This window comes from Aspergillus ibericus (assembly GCF_003184845.1).
Source record: "Aspergillus ibericus CBS 121593 unplaced genomic scaffold BO80scaffold_30, whole genome shotgun sequence".
Classification (NCBI taxonomy): domain Eukaryota; kingdom Fungi; phylum Ascomycota; class Eurotiomycetes; order Eurotiales; family Aspergillaceae; genus Aspergillus; species Aspergillus ibericus.
The window spans coordinates 85,698-103,359 of NW_020292128.1; the positions used below are offsets into that span (position 1 = coordinate 85,698).

Sequence of the window (17,662 nt, forward strand, 5' to 3'; positions counted from 1 at the left end):
TATAACAACGTCAACCCAATATCTGATCGGAGAATAATCCCACCCCGCAAAAACACCCCTGGAAAAAAAAAGAGATGTCGACCGAAACGCGGTTCGAACGCGCAACCTTCTGTGCCGAAAACAGATGCGCTACCATTGCGCCATCCGGCCATTTGACTGGTTGACTAAGACCCACCTGTGCTGTTGTTTGCCTTACTGGATCCGCTGTTTGATTGCTCTAGGTCATTCTTACTGGTTGAGGCTTTGAGTAGGCCCCCCACACCTCAGTCACTCAGTTGTTTGCCAAATTTGGTCGGTGGGTGTTCGTTCCCCTTGCGGTAATATTGCGCACGTGACAGCGCGTTTTGCCTCAGGGCCGAATGGCGCCCTCGACTCCATCCATACCGCGAATGCGAACCCTTCATAATGGGGTACCAATATGCCCGGCTCAAGAGCACAGGCAGGCCCCGCAAATGCTCCGTCGGGCAGGAAGCGAGCCAACACTGAGCCAGTGTCCGAGGATCCTGCCATATCCAACGACAGCGCGTCGACAGACCCGCCGCAGCCGAGCACAAGGAAACGCCGCAAATCTCTGAAACTTCTGGCAGAAACGTCAGAGACGGACGGAACCAATGGCGATTCCACGGCGAAGATATCTAAAGGCAAACAAAAACCGGCTCAACTGAAGCGCACCCCGTCCGCACCATGGCCGGAGGCGCTCAAAAAACTGTCCCGGACCCACAGAGCCTTGAACCTCGTGTACACGTTCTGTTGCACGCGCAAGCACTTCGCAACTACGTTTGATAACATCAAAAATGCCGTACAGGCCCAGATGCAGGGCCAGGAGTTGACCGTCGAGGATGTCGCGCGGGTCAAGGTGCTCGTGCCGCGGGCCGTGCGCTTTGAATACGTGGATGAGGCAAAGTTGGAGGTCATGACTGTGGGGGAGAAGGAGGCAAAGCAGCTGGGCTACGGGAGGGATATGCTGGGTGATGGGAGAGACTCAGAAACGAAGACTCTTCTATTTGAGCTAATAGATGGGGATTTGAAGAGGGAGGTGAAGCACCCACAGACCGGGGAACCCACAAAGCCCGTGCGAAAGATGAAGAATGAGGATTTGAAGATGCCGGTGTACAGTCAGAAGCAGATGCTAGGACTCATTGGGAAGCGGAACAAGAAGTTCACTGATGCGATTGATACCTTCCTGGTACAGTGTGAAGATGAAGGGGTGGATCCAGTTGAGAAACTGGAGAAGGCCAAGGAAGCGTGGATTCCTGTGCCTCCAGATATGGACACGGGTGTCGCTGTGTCTTCTGCTCCGCCGCAGCAAATCCCCAAAGAGCGCAAGTCAATGTCAGAGATCGTGGATGATATTCGCGAGATGGATTGGTATACGGCGCAGATTGTTCCAGAGGGACATAGGGTCTTTGAAGCGCAGCCTGCCGTTTATGGGGAGCTCGCGTTCCAGCTTTCACAGAATCTAGTCAACGCCTTGTATAACACCAAGGGCATCACGCAGTTCTATGCACACCAGGCAGAAGCGATCAACCGTCTATATGAAGGACATAACGTCATCGTTTCTACCTCGACTAGCTCCGGAAAGTCGCTCATCTACCAGGTGCCCATGCTGCACGAACTCGAAAAAGACACGGCCAGCCGCGGCCTGTACATCTTTCCTACCAAGGCCCTGGCACAGGATCAGCGCCGCAGCATGCAGGAGCTGCTTCAGTTCCTTGACGGCTTGCAGGGCACAATGGTCGAGACCTTTGACGGAGACACCCCGATGCCAAACCGGAATGTCATCCGCGACGAAGCCCGCATCATCTTCACCAACCCGGACATGCTGCACATCACTATCCTTCCGCAGGAGGGCTCCTGGCGCACGTTTCTCCAAAATCTCAAGTTTGTCGTGGTCGACGAGCTACACGTCTACAACGGCCTCTTCGGAACCCACGTCGCGCTCATCATGCGACGCCTGCGCCGGATTTGCGCAGCCGTAGGGAACCAGCACGTTCAGTTCATCTCCTGCTCGGCCACCGTGGCCAACCCCGAGCAGCACATGCAGGCGGTGTTCGGCGTCGAGGACGTCAAACTGATCGACTTCGACGGGTCCCCATCAGGTCGGAAGGAATTCATCTGCTGGAACACGCCCTTCAAAGACCCCAACGACCCGACATCCGGGCGCGCAGACAGCGTCGCTGAAACAGCCCGACTCTTCTGCCAACTCATCCTCCGTGGTGCGCGCGTCATCGCCTTCTGCCGCATCCGCAAAATGTGCGAAGTGCTCCTGCAGGCCGTCCGGACCGAATTCCAAACCCTCGACCGACTCGAGATTGGCAAGCTCGTCATGGGTTACCGCGGCGGATACAGTCCCCAAGACCGCCGGACCATCGAGAAAGACATGTTCGAAGGTCGGCTGATGGGCATCGTGGCCACCAACGCTCTCGAACTCGGCGTCGACATCGGCTCCCTCGACGCCGTCATCACCCTCGGTTTCCCATACTCAATCTCCAACCTGCGCCAGCAGAGTGGCCGCGCCGGGCGTCGAAACAAAGACTCGCTCTCCATCCTCGTGGGCGACCGCTATCCAACCGACCAGCACTACATGCGCAACCCAGAGGAACTCTTCAGCAAACCCAACGGCGAGCTGCAGATCGACCTCACCAACGACCTCATCCTCGAAGGTCACCTCCAATGCGCCGCCTTCGAAATGCCTCTCAACCCCTCCACCGACACTCTCTACTTTGGCCCTCTCCTCCCCTCTCTCATCTCCAGCCGCCTCACCCGCGACCCGCTGGGCTTCTACCACTGCCACTCGCGCTTCCTCCCTCATCCCTCCCGCAGCGTCTGCATCCGCGACACCGAAGACCAGCACTTCGCCGTCATCGATACGACCAACGCCCGCAATGTTGTCCTCGAAGAAGTCGAAGCCTCCCGCGCCTTCTTCACCATCTACGAAGGCGGCATCTTCCTACACCAAGGCCAAACCTACCTTGTCCAAGAACTCAACCCCACCCGGCATTTCGCGCGGGTCACTCGAGTGCATGTTGACTGGCACACTCAGCAACGCGACTACACGGACATCGACCCGATCGAAACGACGCTCATCCGCCCGATCCGCCCCTCCTTTCCTCACCGGGCCTTCTTCGGCACGATCCGCATCCACGCCGTCGTCTACGGGTTCTTCAAAGTAGACAAACGCGGCCGCATCCTCGACGCGGTCCCAGTCGACAACAACCCACCCATCGACATCCTCACCAAAGGCGCCTGGCTCGACATTCCCCAAAATGCCCTTTCCATCCTACAATCGCACAATCTCAACATCGCGGCGGCCATCCACGCCGCTTCCCACGCCATCCTCTCCCTCCTCCCCACCACCATCATCTCATCCCCAGGCGACGTCCGTACCGAATGCAAAGTCGCCAAAAAGGAACTCGGCCGGACGCTCAAACAAGCCTCCTCCCACAATCAATCCCTGGACCCTCTCGAATTGAAAAAGCTCCAACCCCCTGCCCGCCAACGCCCCGCCCGCTTAACCTTCTACGACGCCAAAGGCGGAGCCTGCGGCAGCGGCATCGCCGCCAAAGCCTTCGAATTCATCGATGTATTGCTAGAGCGGGCCGTGAAACGGATCGAGAGTTGCTCATGTGTCGGCTCTAGGGGCTGTTTGGAATGTGTGTGCGATGAACGATGTAAGGAGATGAATGAGGTGATGAGCAAGGCTGGGGCGGGGGTGGTGTTGAGGTGTCTGCTGGGGTGGGAGGTTGATGTCGACAGTTTGCCTTGGGGCGAGGAAGTGGAAGTTCATGCGATGGATGGCGAGTTAATGGGCGGGTTGGAGACTGTTGTTCCTGCTGTGGAGGTGCCGATGTCTAGGTCTGGGGATGGAGATGTGGATGGAGGTGGTTTTAGAGTCTAGTATACTACATTCTACGGAGTGCAGGATGAGTATGCCCGGAGGTCACGGCTATAGAATTAAGAGAAACGGAGTCGAGAGGAGGAGGAAGGGGAGGAGGAAGAGGAATGAGGGAGGCAAAAGAGGGGGGGGGGTTTATACTCGCGGGTGTTCCTCGATTAGGAAGGAGGTAGCTACTACGGGCAGCTGCCAGAACGCCAGCACGTCTCCTGCAGCCATCTCCAACCCCACACCCATTTCTAGTCCCAATCCCACTACAGCAGCCCAGCCCAGGGACATCTATCACTACGGAGTACCGCGAAGAAAAACACCGATGCGAGCCAGCGAATTCAACTCGTTCTACGGCCGCGAAATAGGAATCAAGAACTACCATTGAAACACGAAGAGCTTAGGAGAGAAAATAAGAAGGTTACGAGGTGAGCGATTCTAAGGGCAAGGTGAAGCACTCCACGAAGAACGCATGAGGATACCGATCTAGTATCAACCCAAGGGGCTACACGAAGGCTAGACTAAGCCCTCCTAGTAGTAGATACTCTGTACAGAGTACATGACCCAGTGGGCACTACTAATTTACGAGCAAAGCACGACAAGGGTTCTAATTGCTTGAACCAGAACCAAAGACTGCCATTGTGTAGAACGGTCATCCGAGTACGTACCTGTTGAACTGAATGGGTGAGGGGTCATGGTATACCATAAGGACGCACGGGCCTGTACCATTGTGGCGTAGCAAGCCGTTGGCGATTTTGGATAGCCTGGATCTGGGTGTCCGGGTTGAATTAGTCGATGAAATGTACTCCGGGCAGATGACCGCTTCACGATGGATGAAATCATCATCTTGAGGGGTAGTAATGAGTTATGTGGGTGGATGGGGGAGATAAGGCATTGTGGTTGTAGATGCACTGCTAGCGACTAAGGCGTGTGTTGAATGTTTTGACCTTGGGAGACCCCATGCGTATGCAGTTGACGGCTAGACGTTCCATACCAAGGCGCCTTTCGATCTGTCCCGTGTTCTTGGGCGGAAATTTAGCATTGTATAGCTTACAGAACGAAATAACAGTACTACTAGATGGATGTGATCTTCATGTGAAATTGCAAGAATGCATTGACTATGCTGTTTGGGTATCTAGCGTATGTATATGATCCAAGAGCTATGTAGGCATGTCAGTATGTAAGTATGGTCCATCATTGGCTCTGACTCAATCCGGGTATCATTTCTCTCATATGTACGGAGTACTGGTCATGCATCATCACATTGTCCGAGCGGAAAGACATGGCTAAGCCACGACGGAATTAGAAAGTGTGACGGTAAAGAAGGGGTGACCGGCAGGAGGGGTGGTGGAAAGGTCAGGGCTGGACGGATTCACATCAGTTCATGGGGTGTTATGCACGTGCTTAGGGCTAGGTCACAGAGGGCAGCACTGTAAGGGAAGCCTTTGTCATGAGCGTCTGCTTGTGAGACATCTCAGCCCTCCGGTCGTACAGGGAACCACGGTGACTGGTCATATTCACCGGATGTCCGTTCCCACCGAGGTGGGACTGCTCTCGCTTTCAGTGTCGTCCAGAGTGATGTTCCAGAACAGCGTCTTCATATGGCTGACGTCTTCGCGGAAGTTATCGCGAGGGTGGCTCGTGCGTTCTTCCGTCATCGCTCGCACTTCACGAATGATGCTCGGGTATCCCTCTTCATCAGGGAGCCACCAGCCGTTGATTTCGGGCTTCTGCCAAAGCGCCGCTAGGGCAGTCCGGAAGGCCGCCGCAACAACGTACCTAGGTAATTAATCAGCTACGGTGCAGCCAGGTACCGGCGCAGAGAGATGGCTCACCCGCTTTGCTCCAATTGAGCGAACTTCCGCCGCGCCCACATGATGTACCGCTCGTCCCGAGGGCAAAACATGGCGGCCATTCCGATGCTATTCTTGAACGACAGGATATACCCGTTTTCCTTCACTGGCCACCGATCCACGGCTTCCATCAACCGGGCCAGCTCCATCGAGAGAGCTCCCAGTTCTTCTACCGATGATTGTTTAACCGATAAGAGCGTCTGATACTTGTACATGGCCTTGGTGGAGTAGTAGTCGATCCACGTCATGTTGACTTCCCAGAGGGGCCCGTGATGCAATCCTCCGGGGATGTACGGATCCACAATGTCCTCTGGGGTCAAAGGGACGCGATATGGATAGTCGCGCACGGTGTACTCCGAGTTGTGGAAGGTCTCTAGGATGCCTCTCACTCGCTCCAAGGTTTGTCCCAAAACCTCATTGTGAACCATAAACTCGTTGATCGGGATCAGTCCGCGAGATAGCTTGGCATACAGTGACGCCATCTCCAGCCCAAACCGACGGTTGATCGAGTTTGCCAGCGCCAGCTGCTTCTCCACATCGCCCGGGTGCAGGGCGGCCTGCTGGGCATCATACTCTTCTTTCGCAATGTACCATTCCCGGCCCAAGATTGTCTCATTCCCGGCCAGAATCCCGGCGACCACATCAAAGCGGGCGTACCAAGTGAATATATTGCTATGAAGCTCGTTCAAGCTGGCTGATTCCGGTGTCAAAATCTCCCGCACCAAGGCGTGAGCCGCTTGATGGTGGCCAATGAGGTTGACCCAGTCCCCGATGGATTCCTGAGCAGTCAGTATGATACTGCAAAAGCACAATTACTCCGGGAAAATGTCTTACCTCAAACGTGGTGAGGACTAGCACCGTGATCAGCATGGCCTCACTATGAGGCTCACCAGAGCCCAGGGACTTGCGAAGCAGCGTCAACGCGATGTTGTAGTACTTCAGAAAGGTGTACAGCTTCCCACTATCAGTCTGAACACAACGGTGATATGCTGAAAATCCCACCACCGCATACAGCAGGGGATCATACTGCAGTGCCAGTTCGATGATACTTTGATGAACGAACCGGTCATTCGCCGGTTTGAGAAAATAGTGTCGATATGTGATGAACTCTTGATGATAAGTGAGATAGAATCGCAGGTCGTCGGCCAAATGAGTTATGCTGGGCAAACCAAACCCTGCTGGGTCGGGCAGGGAAGCGCCAACGCTGGCCGACCGAGCGCTCAACGAGTCAAATCGAGATGACGTATCTGTGGACGGTGAAGGCGAAGTACTGGCCTCGATCCGTGAGTTGCCTGGCTCGGTAGCCACAAACGGCTTCCCCCCGGGCTGCCTCAGGGACTGCCCGGTCTGTCTTTTGGGAGGGCTTGGCTTGGGCCATGTTGTTGGAGTCGGGGCGGTTGACGGTGACAGATGGGCACTCGACCCGACGCTAGTCCCATCCTCCTCCTCATCGGCGATGGGCTCCAAAACGCGAAGCTCCTCGGATCCCGCCTGACTGGAAGATTCAGTCCCGCGCAACAACGACCCTCGGGGCTTGGAGACGGCACGAGCTCCTGACTTGGACGCGCCCGCAGTGGCCGATGGATACACACAGTCACGGTTCCCTTTCCGACATCTGTCGCAGATGGGGCGGGCCTCATCACACTTGATCCGACGGGAGCGACAGGTGAAACAGCCGCTGCGGGTGCGCTTATGCTTCTTCTGGTCTGACGCGGGTTGTAGGAGAGACTGGGGCTTGGGGGGGCCCGACGGATAGGAGGCGGCGATGGCGGCGGGAGGAAGTGGAGGCTGGGGTTGCGCGGGCGGATTGTGCCAGAATGCGACGCTCTCGGGATACTGCCCGGTCCCCAGGATCGAGTAAGCCGACAGTGGGGGGTTCTGGTCCTGGAGCGATAGAAAGGAGGGCGGATAGCTTGTCAGGGGGGCCTGGGAACTGGGGTATGGAGGTGCCATGGTGCGGATCGCATCGAAGAACCCAAGCGGATGGGGGTCAAGCTGGCCGGCATCGACTGCACTCGCTCAGCACCGGAAGAATGGGCACCGATGGCGGGAAGGCCCGATCCGCATAGCAAGTGATGGCAGAGAGGGTGATGAAGGCCGAGTTCGACGGCGACAGGCGCTGATGGAGATGAAGAGTGAAGCAAACTGACCCCGGTGACTTGGCAGCAGCAGACAAAGCGGCCCGCGGAAGCAGAGGCAGCGACGCTATCAGCACAGCACAGAAGGCGGATTCCAGGGAGGAAGGTGAAAATGACGAGGAAAGCACCGTGCGATTCGGACCAGAGACAACAAGAGGAGGAAGAGAGGACACGAGGAAAAGGAAGAGAGTGTGTGAGAGAAAGCAAGAAAGAAAGAGAGAGACAGAGATTGGGGATGGGGCTGGCCGGAAGAGGCAATGCATCAATCAATGATGGCACCTCAACTTTAACTGCCGCCAGCGCTAGATGGAGTCCACGATTCCCACCTTATTCCTAACCATTTGTCTTCCGGCATTAACTCAGTTCCTTTAGCTCCGAGTCAAGCCTCCCCGAGTCCGAAGTGGTCTGGCCGCCACTTAGAGTATCGACCACCAGACTCTATAGCAGCACCCCGAGTGGGCCGCCCTGGATCGGAATGATCGTCCACCGATGCACCATCTACATAGATAGTATCTAGGTCTTTCGGGGGATCGTATAGAACATACTATATCTAGTATCTTAAACGCGGGCTGCAGAGCTGATCGCCCGCCGAAATTTCTATTCTTCCACCATCTGGCCCCCTCGGGCCTCTTGATCCCCTCACGACTATCTACGGATAAGTTCATGACCAGGCGAAATCTCCCTCCCACCAAGAGCTTCAGGCACGAGAGTTGGGGATGGTTTCCTCCCCGCTTAGCGGGGACGGCTTCATCCTCAGGAGGTTCAGCCACCTGCTCCTCCCCAGCGAAAATCGAAGCCATGGTTCCATGACTTCCACGGGCTTCCGCGGAAACACAAAGACCATAGCATTGTCTCAAATAAAGTAGAAGCTAGTATGGAGGACCTTCGCTGCCGTCGTCATGATTCAGGTGCGTCCTTCCAGCAGTTTGGGACTTCCGGAGCCATGGGTGGGTGGATCCGCCCGGTTCCGGGAGACACCTTAACAGCCACCAGCCCAGAGACCGAGCGAACGACTCCTGAGTCCTGCTGAACCCGATGGCTCATTCATCAGCCGGGCGTCTGCACTCTGCAGACTCAACTAGCGATATCCCTGCGCAAATCTCCAGGTGGCTCGCCGGCCGACCGCTGACTTATGAGGACATTGAAATCGTAAAACTGTCCACAGCTGGAAGCTTATACGAATGCGGATCGCATTAGCATTCATAACAAAGTACACTTTCCACCATCTCATCTCAATCGGGGTGGGATGCGGTCAAACCTTCTTTGATGGGCCAGCAACCACTGACGCCGTAGCATTCCAGCGGACGACTCCGCCAGCCCCAGCACGGATCCACTTGATACCACCAGAATGCCCTCGGCTAATCTGAAACTGCCCTTGTCCAATTACACTCCCCGATCTGGGAAATATTTGCCGAGACGTTCGTCCGCCCGTGGAGTCGGAAAAGGTCTAAACCAGCCTGGGGTCTCCGTCTGTCACTGGGGAAGGGTTACGGAGTATAGAAGCCGTTAATATAGCCGGATCTTGATAGCAGCTATCGTCGGGCCAGCGGGGAAGGCTGGAGGGCAGCGAAGTTGAGGTGCGCTGACTGTCCCCGTCCGCCCTTTTCTCAGAACCGGTCGTTGCGTCGTCAGCCAAGGAGCCAAGGGATGGTCACCGCGACGGCGTGGCCTTGTCGCTGAGAGGCAAATTGGACTCGGGTCAGTCGGATGTTCCTGATCGACACTGAGGGTTTGACAGCTGAGCAGGCTGTGTCCTCCGCTGGTGACTGGTCGCCGTCCAGCCCACCTAAATAGATCTAGGCTGGGGCCACCAATCTAACCCGGCACTGGGCGATTCTGACGGCCCTAGTCTGCCGTAATCATTAATCATCTCGTCCTGCATCGTGTCGTTGCGGCCCACACATGCCCTAATCCGATATAGCCTTGTAGTCCCATGTCAAAAAAAGGGAGTAATAAGAAAAAGTAAAAAAAAAAAAAAAAAAAAGGAAAGGAAAGGAGAGGAACCACGACTCTGGTACTCACTATTTCCCGGGTCTGGTACGCTCTGAAGGTAACGTGGCAGGGGAGAAGGTTTGGTGAATCTTGGTGCCGACGGTCGCATGTTGGCCTCCATCCAGGTCACTCATGATCAAACAGGCAACCACCACGAATTGCGGACTGAAAGTAGCTATGCACCCCTCTCAAAGAAGCTAGGGGTACGGAGAATATGTGGGAATACCCATGTGGACAGCACGTTTGTTCTTCGTGCCTTATGGAGGGTCGGCCAATCTGGAATCATGATTTTTATCAAGGTGTGCCGAAGACGGACGGCATTCATTTTCCACTGCAGAAGCGCCATGGGGAATCTGGACCTGATCTTGGTGACCAACGCCACCAATCAAGGAGACTAGGGAAATTGAACGTACATTCCTGGAGCCTCGGGCGGCTGGACAGACGGAGGTGTGGATGACGGAGTCCCCCGTCTGTGGGAAATGAGGCCCATACAATGATTGCTCATAGGCCACCCAGACTAATAACTGACTATCTGGTCCATCAGGGCGATCCCTGCAGTTCCCCGGCAAGTAAAACGGCAACGATATCCTTCTTTCTCCATGCCGGTGATAATTTTGGATGTTCTTGTTGATCACTAGCTATGAATAGAGTGATTATCCATATGATTTTGCGTTGCTGCCCCCAAACAGTCCAGAATGATGAGTGAACGGCAGATATTGGCCAGAATAGGCTTGCATTCACCGCATAAGACGCCGACAAGAAGGGAGTGGTCCAAGCCAAGCGTCTGGCGTATGGCATGGACCGCGGGCTTTCTAGTGCTCGGGGAACACAATCGGGGTTCCCCAGTGACCCAGAAAATCCGGCCAGTTTGTACTCCGTAATCACAGACAGCTCCACCGCGGAGTTCTGCCGTCGCTGCTGAGTAAATTAATACATGGGCTTGTGGCGCGTATGTACAGGCTATCAATCAGCCAACGGTTTTCGATGGGCCTCTAGCAGGGCAAGGATCGATGTCGCAGCACTAGAGGCTTCAGGTTGTTTGCCCTTGATATACAATATAGACAGTTTGATGTAGACTTTGTGTAACTCGCATTGTAAGTACCCAATCAATGATGTTATCTTCTCTCCACTCTTCTTGTCACTCTGCGTCCGGGATCTATGGTAGAGCGGCGAGAACCGCTGTAGCTACCAGGAGAACGCCAGCACCGGGCCGGAAGCCGGAAATTTGCCTAGTTGAATTGGCTACTAAGGAACCCTGTTTCTGATGAAGGCAGGCAGCGAATGGGGCGAGTGAGGGTAAGGGGAAAGGGTTCCGTGCTAGTACGGTGACCACTAGAAGATGCATGGGGTCAGAATCTGTCTCATGGTTCTATAGCCATACAGCAATCAGCTAAGTGGAGCCAACGCGCATACCTTCCTAACTCAGGATAATAGACGCCATTCCGCATGTCCACTTACGATGCTACCTAGTGCATGCTTAGCAAGGACCACAGTAGAGGTACTTTGCTTGTCGGGGAACGGAGTGGTCGTGATGCAAATCAGCCGTTAGATCTCCGTCCTGGCCTATCAGGGCGTGGGCCCTCTGAAACCTGAGGGTTTTGTCCCACAGTATAGTGCCATCTGAGAGAGCTCGTGACGAGCAGAAAAAAAAAGATGAGAAAGTGAAGAGCCAGGAGATGTGTAAGTGCTCTGTTTTTATTAAGTGCCCTAGAGTGAAGTCCTAGACTGAAAGGCATCTCGGATGAGGCCTCATGCAGCTAAACTAAGTAAGCCTTTCAGTTAAACAGTAGTAATGACCGTTGACTAGATGGGTAGTATTGTGACCTCATGGGAAAAGTGGAGGGGACCAGGGAGTGGGGAGACCAAAAAGGGTGGAGACGAGGCATGGCATGACTTCGAATCACGGACGGGCCCTTGAGGGTGAGTAAACTCAGTAAAGATTATTCTCCTGAGAAGGAGTCAGCGAGTCGATCTCTAGTGAATTTGGCCGATCTTGACTGTGGCCACGCCCCAGACAGGATTTTCGGGATCAGAATGCGTGTAGCTGCCGATGTGCTACTCCCAACATGGATGTAGGAGAGGTTGACCCTCGTCTGCCAGTCGTCCGAGCTCGTCGGGAGGAAGCTCCCCATGTGACTTCCCTGTGACCGGCCGTTTTGGCACTGTGACGTGACCTTGTACCAATACATGGGCCTTGTTGTTGGGCCTACTGCACTGGCAGGGAGTTATACCAGGCCAGCAGAAAGATAAAAACGACTCAGGGATCAAAGACACCAATCAGCCAAAGCATCCACGTAAAAAAAATGCCCCCAGCAGGATTCGACTAGCCAACAAATACTTGGCGAGGATATTGGTTCCAGTCGGGGCCATGTTTTGCACCAATTGACTTTGCTGTATCTGGTCATCCGATAGTACGCCGCCACAGGTGCCTTCCGATCTCTGTATCATTCAACAAGAGACAGGATCCCATCCAACTGAGTCACAGCATTTCACTCTGAATATTTCCAGAGAAGCTGAACCATCTCACTCACAATGCACACCTGATGCTAGATTCCATATGAGTATGAATGGTGTATTGGAACTATACGCATCCCGGAGAAAGCGGCATTGTTTCTCCCGCGGATATTATACGTCTCATTTCATTTATGGTATCAATCATGGACCAAACGCCCCACCACTAATCACCTCTACCTCCCCTCCTTGACCTCCTGGATCGTAAGCTGCACCCCCTCAATGACTACCCCCCACTCAACCTCATGTACCTTCTGCTCGAACTTATGCAGATCCTCATCCTCCCCCTTAACAAAGGGAATTTCTCTCACCAGAATCGGGGTCCCCATATCCACCTCCGAAATGACCTTATGAATCATGACTCCCGTCTTATCGATCTTCCCCTCTAGCCAAGCGGCATGCGCGCGCTCAATAGCATTCTACCCACCCCCATCTGGTGTCAGCAAACCTTCCCCCAGTGGCCTTTAGATAGAATAGAACCTACCGCGCCATTAAACGCACCGGGCAAAGCCGGGTGCAGATTGATAATGTTAATTTTGGCCTCCTCCAACGGCTCCAGGAACCTTGGCGAAAGGACATGCATGAAACCCAAACAAGCAACCATTTCCGGCCTATCGGCCAGCACCAATCGGGCAAGTTCGGCGTCATACTCTTCGCGGGCGGCCTGGACGCCCTCCGGTGTGGCGGGGTGTTGCTTCTTGTACTTCACGAGGTTATGATATTGCGTGGGGATGTTGGCCTGTCGAGCCCGCTCGAGACCATACGCATCCTTGCGGTTGGAGATGACTCGGACAATCTGGGTTGAGAGTTGCCCTTGGAGGGTCTTGTCGATCACTGCTTGAAGGTTGGAGCCGTTGCCGGAGATGAGCACGGTGAGGCGCACGGGGGTATCCATGGTGGTCTTGATTCTATTTCTTCTCTTCGTTGTGAGCGTCGGGTCCGGATTCGAGCGTGGGTATTCGATGTCGGCGGTTTATCGCGTAGCGGGGTAGGACTGAATTTTTTTTGAGGTTTCTGCATGTAGATGCTCAGTAACGTGACCCAATTGGCCCACCGAGAGGATTATTTGCGCACCAGGGGCCGGACTGTCTCTCCAATAATGACTCGGGAAATTGACCGAAGAAAGTCGGGATTCAAGGCACATACAAGCTTCGTGCTGAGCCAGTGAATTGCAGGACGCGGGGTGGTCGACGGCGGTGGGCTGAGTCAGCGGACGGGCGGAGATGCGGGCCTCCAGGCCGGGGATTGGCTCCGCTCCGCCAGTGGGAATGGCGTTGGTCCAAGCGCATGCCTGGTCTCAACGACGTAGTAGTACACGGTCCGCAGGAGGTTTGGGGTGAAGCCGGGTTCCTAACCAGTTGTATTCAACTAGAACGCACCAAGCCAAATGCTAAGAGCCACCAGAGTACTGAACGGAGAGGGGAATAATACAACAATATAAGACCAGTAGAGACCTCGAATGTCCGAAGATATGTCACATAACAGAATCCTATGCACTCGCACGCAAGCCCTCCAATTCACAGCATCCTGCAATGAGCTTAAAATGCACCGCTCTACCATTGCGTCACGCGTAAACCGCCGGATTTCCCGGAGGACCCAGATTCCAAGGATCATAACCAGAAGGAACCGCCTGCATAAGATAGACAAAAGTAATCGCCGTGCCTGCCATCCGTAAAGGGCCAAATCAGCTAGTAAAAGACATTCGTTAGGGTATGAGATAGACGCTCCATGCTAAGCTTCAAGCAATTCAAGGTTAGTTAAAAAAAGATGATGTATCGGCGGAGAATAACTAGCGTAGCACACATTAACACGCTCACGCGGCTGCAGCGTTAGGCGCATCTGGAGTAGGTCGGGTATTTGACGTCTCAGCTACACCTTGCCCCCGACAAAGAGGGCATGAATTGCGACCCGTGGTCAGCCACTAGGGAGAAGTCAGTTGGATCCGAAATTTCTTATTGTTAAAGAGATAAGCGAACCTGGTCTATGCAATCTCGGTGGAAGAGATGCTTGCATTTAGTCAATTGCCGAAGCTCCTCTGCCACCTCATAGTCACTGAGACAAATCAAGCAACGCTCGCCTTCGGGAAGTTGGATGGTGCCAGCGCCTTCCAACCCTTCGGCAACCAGCGAGCCGGCATACTCTACGAGACGGAATATCCCGCCGGCTGTAGAAAGATCCTCCTGGGTGGCAACGGGTGGCTTGACAGGGCCAAGAAGAGAAGAGAGCAAGATCATATCTTCGTACGTTGGGTTCTATAGCCGCGTTAGCTACAGACCATACCAACTCACTAGGTATTCTTACGTCAGTGAACAAGCTTGGCGTTGCAAAAGCAGGGTGGTTCTCAGAGAGGTTAGTTCCGACAACGTAAATTAGCCAGCTTCGGCCTGTAGAAGGTGCAGCACTGTCGGGTTCCACAACACCGTTGCGTCTAACGGCACCGGACCCAAGATCACGATGGCGCGCATATTCCGAGTCACTCCGGCGTCGCTGGCGCGTGTTCAGCGGAATACCGTCTTCGACGGGATCGACCGTAGGCTGCATTGGCCGGCCGGGGTCAAGCTGGGGCAAGGTACTTGGTGACATCGCCGATGCAGTTGATGGCCTTCGGCTGGGAGTGGATGCACTAGATGATACGGTTGACAATCCCGGTTCGGCTGGCGTTGACGGAGGAGGATGAGGACCTGGAGGGCTTTCCGAAAGCAGAGAAGGAGCTGTAGAGAGTGAGTTTAGTGGAACCCGGGTGCCCATCTCAGACAATCTCGGTAATGGTGTAGGGACTCCTTGTTGCGTGGAAGTGTAACCACTCGCGTTGGGTCCGCTAGGGGCTTCACCATGGATCCGAATGGGTGGGAGCATTGGCCGGCTCTCGGGACGTGGTGGGAATCGAGGACGGCTGTCGGGGTTGCGTACAAGGTTTCCCGGCGTCAGGAACGGTAGGCGAAGCAGGGCGTCCAAGCCAGTTCCCGGGTTACTAGGCTGATCTGCGCTGGGCCCATTTCCTGATGGGACTGATCTTACCCCCACCACAACCAGAGTAACAGTACGCCCCTCTGGCCCATCGGTAGGATTGTCCACATCCATACCACCGCCGTTCCCATCATTCTCAGAATCTGCCGGGGAGCGATTCAGCGGAGCAGCGGGGCGAGTAGCATCCGAGTTAGCAAATCGGAAGACTCTGAGGAAGTTGACCGGGGTCGGGGGCCTATTATCGCCTGCCACATTCCCTGTATCATTCGGTGTTGTCTGGGAGGAAGTAGCATGTTGTAAACTTTGTATAAAATTCTCCAACGAACCGTCGAGGCCATCGTTACCCAGGGCCTGAATGTTGGGCATGGCTGGGCCAGTTGTGCCAGAAAGCTGGGCAGCGATGGCAGTGGCGGCCAGCTGAAGGACACGCGACAAAGGGGTTTGTTCCTCCCGACGCATTGCCCGGGATGGCCTTGCTCGCAACAACCCCGGAAACTGCCGTAAACCAGGCGGGCCTTGCGCAGACTGCGAAGACATAGGTGAGGTAGGGCGTGTACTGCCCACAGCAGGCTCCACAGAATCAAGTTCATGGGGCTCGTCGAAGTCCATCTGGCTATCCATTGATCTCGGGTAAGGAATGAAGCCTTCAGGGTCCTCAGTAGGCACCGGGTCTAGAGGCGGCCGTGGGGTTGGTCCTGGTTCCGACATATTCGAAAGGGATTGGCCGAACATGTGGCCGATTGGTCCTGACAAAGAATTCCGGACACGATGCAGCCTAGCACTACGGCGCCAAGAGCTTCGCGTAGGTTCAGGAGCGGTTTCAACCGCAGGCTCAAGAAACGTGCCGGAGTGAGCGGGATCCGACGCGAACGAGGGGTCATTGCGGGGAATGAAGTAAGGCCCACGTAGCGAGCGTCGTCTGGATACATTCCTCGAGCTCAGAGAGCTGAATGGGCTGAAGCGAGCGCTACTATGCGTAGCTTCAGATCTCGGGATCGACCTAGACACAATCCCATGACGGTGAGCGTGACCTTCCGCAGGCGTTTCTTCTTCACTGCTCAGCAGGCCACGAATGACCGAGTTCGGAAGGATCCTGGACCCCAACCGCGACATCGTGGACTGCCTCCTTGCAGCCATTCGGGCAAAGATGGCTGATCGGTATTCCCGCTGACCTGGCTCATACTGGGGGTCGTGTTCCTCCTGTATAGTTCTCATTTGCCGTTCCTCATCGACGGGAACACTAGGATGCCATATTTCGGCGGTGGGATTTAATTGAGCGGACCCTATCGGAGTCGTCTGTGTACGGTCATTGCCTAGTTCTGTTCCCGACTGGGGTGGATGATCCCCAGTCTGCTCCGAGTTGTAGCCGTGATTCATTGCTTCATCCCTATTGATGCGAGCACGATTCGCGTGAAATGATAAGAAGTGTTCTGGCGGGGTACTGTGGCGACGATTTCGTTGCGTAGAGGAAGACTGTCCCATAGTAACAACAACGCAAGGACGTGGCGAAGGGAGTCTATAAACCGCCTATTGCCATCGAAATATTGATGACTAAAGGTACAACTAACATTAGTAAGATGGTACACAGCAGCGACTCACTTCAGGCACAGATCGATGGGCAGAAGTGAGGGCAGGGAAGTTGCGGCCAGGAACAGATGAAGCGGTAGTCGATAAGACAAATCTTCCAGGCGGCACACTCGGCAACGCCACCAAAAGAGGTCCGACTCCTGAGGACCCTGCAACCGTTTCTGGCAGAATCAGGACGGACGTACCATTGGACAGCTTTAGCAAAACAACATCAATCCAGTCCTTGGCGGAAATGTACTCGGGTTCCGTTCGGGGATCAGGGAGGTTACTGCGGGCGCGCGTTGGGGTAAACGTGCCTGATCGCACCGTGTGGTAGGCCGTTCGGGGTCAAGGCTGCTGCGGCCGAGAAGGCTGGGCAATGGGAGATACTGCGAGACGGAGGGTCGAGAAGAGCGGATTATCCTAGTAAAGAAACCGCTATGCGCCTTGGGAATCTATCTGAAAGCCAGCCGGCAGGTGCCGATCCTTTAAAAGGGAGCCACGAAGGAGAGGACGTGTGGTGGGATTAACGCCGTACGACTTTCGGGGGGAACCGACCCCACGACTAACCGGGGACTGAGACGGTGGTGGTCGAGACAGTCGCCAGCCACTCTCCTCCAATGGAAGAGGATGAAAGGGAGTAACAAGAAGGGACGTATAAAGAGCCCGGGGGCTCGGAGCGATGATAGCGTACAACGGGACCAGGCGACGATGACGATGATGACGACGATGGGGGAGTGAAGATGAGATGG

General features: G+C 54.8%; 4 protein-coding genes and 1 non-coding gene across 5 annotated transcripts; 1 reads left to right on the forward strand and 4 right to left on the reverse strand.

Annotated features, from left to right (window-relative positions):
- Nucleotides 1-78: 78 nt before the first annotated feature.
- BO80DRAFT_t211 lies at nucleotides 79-150 on the reverse strand. Its single transcript has one exon. It is a non-coding gene; the product is annotated as a tRNA-Arg (tRNA).
- A 219-nt stretch (nucleotides 151-369) lies between these two features.
- On the forward strand, nucleotides 370-4,018 carry BO80DRAFT_426677 (ATP-dependent 3'-5' DNA helicase). Its single transcript, XM_025719830.1, has one exon. The coding sequence runs from the start codon at nucleotides 419-421 to the stop codon at nucleotides 3,896-3,898; it is 3,480 nt and encodes a 1,159-aa protein (XP_025573468.1). The 5' UTR covers nucleotides 370-418; the 3' UTR covers nucleotides 3,899-4,018.
- A 983-nt stretch (nucleotides 4,019-5,001) lies between these two features.
- Nucleotides 5,002-8,107, reverse strand: BO80DRAFT_426678 (Zn(II)2Cys6 transcription factor). Its single transcript, XM_025719831.1, has 3 exons — nucleotides 6,571-8,107; nucleotides 5,719-6,515; nucleotides 5,002-5,662 (listed from the first exon to the last, which is right to left on the reverse strand). The coding sequence occupies exons 1-3, from the start codon at nucleotides 7,687-7,689 to the stop codon at nucleotides 5,401-5,403; spliced, it is 2,178 nt and encodes a 725-aa protein (XP_025573469.1). The 5' UTR covers nucleotides 7,690-8,107; the 3' UTR covers nucleotides 5,002-5,400.
- A 4,326-nt stretch (nucleotides 8,108-12,433) lies between these two features.
- BO80DRAFT_139969 (phosphoribosylglycinamide formyltransferase) lies at nucleotides 12,434-13,709 on the reverse strand. The gene is made up of 3 exons (XM_025713674.1): nucleotides 13,452-13,709; nucleotides 12,862-13,391; nucleotides 12,434-12,796 (listed from the first exon to the last, which is right to left on the reverse strand). Exons 2-3 carry the CDS (start codon nucleotides 13,270-13,272, stop codon nucleotides 12,554-12,556), a joined length of 654 nt encoding a protein of 217 aa, XP_025573470.1. The 5' UTR covers nucleotides 13,273-13,391; nucleotides 13,452-13,709; the 3' UTR covers nucleotides 12,434-12,553.
- Nucleotides 13,710-14,190: 481 nt separating this feature from the next.
- Nucleotides 14,191-16,826, reverse strand: BO80DRAFT_359900 (RING finger protein; the record flags this gene model as incomplete). Its single annotated transcript, XM_025715947.1, has 3 exons — nucleotides 14,191-14,298; nucleotides 14,354-14,629; nucleotides 14,679-16,826. The coding sequence occupies 3 exons, from the start codon at nucleotides 16,824-16,826 to the stop codon at nucleotides 14,191-14,193; spliced, it is 2,532 nt and encodes an 843-aa protein (XP_025573471.1).
- Between the last annotated feature and the right edge of the window lie 836 nt (nucleotides 16,827-17,662).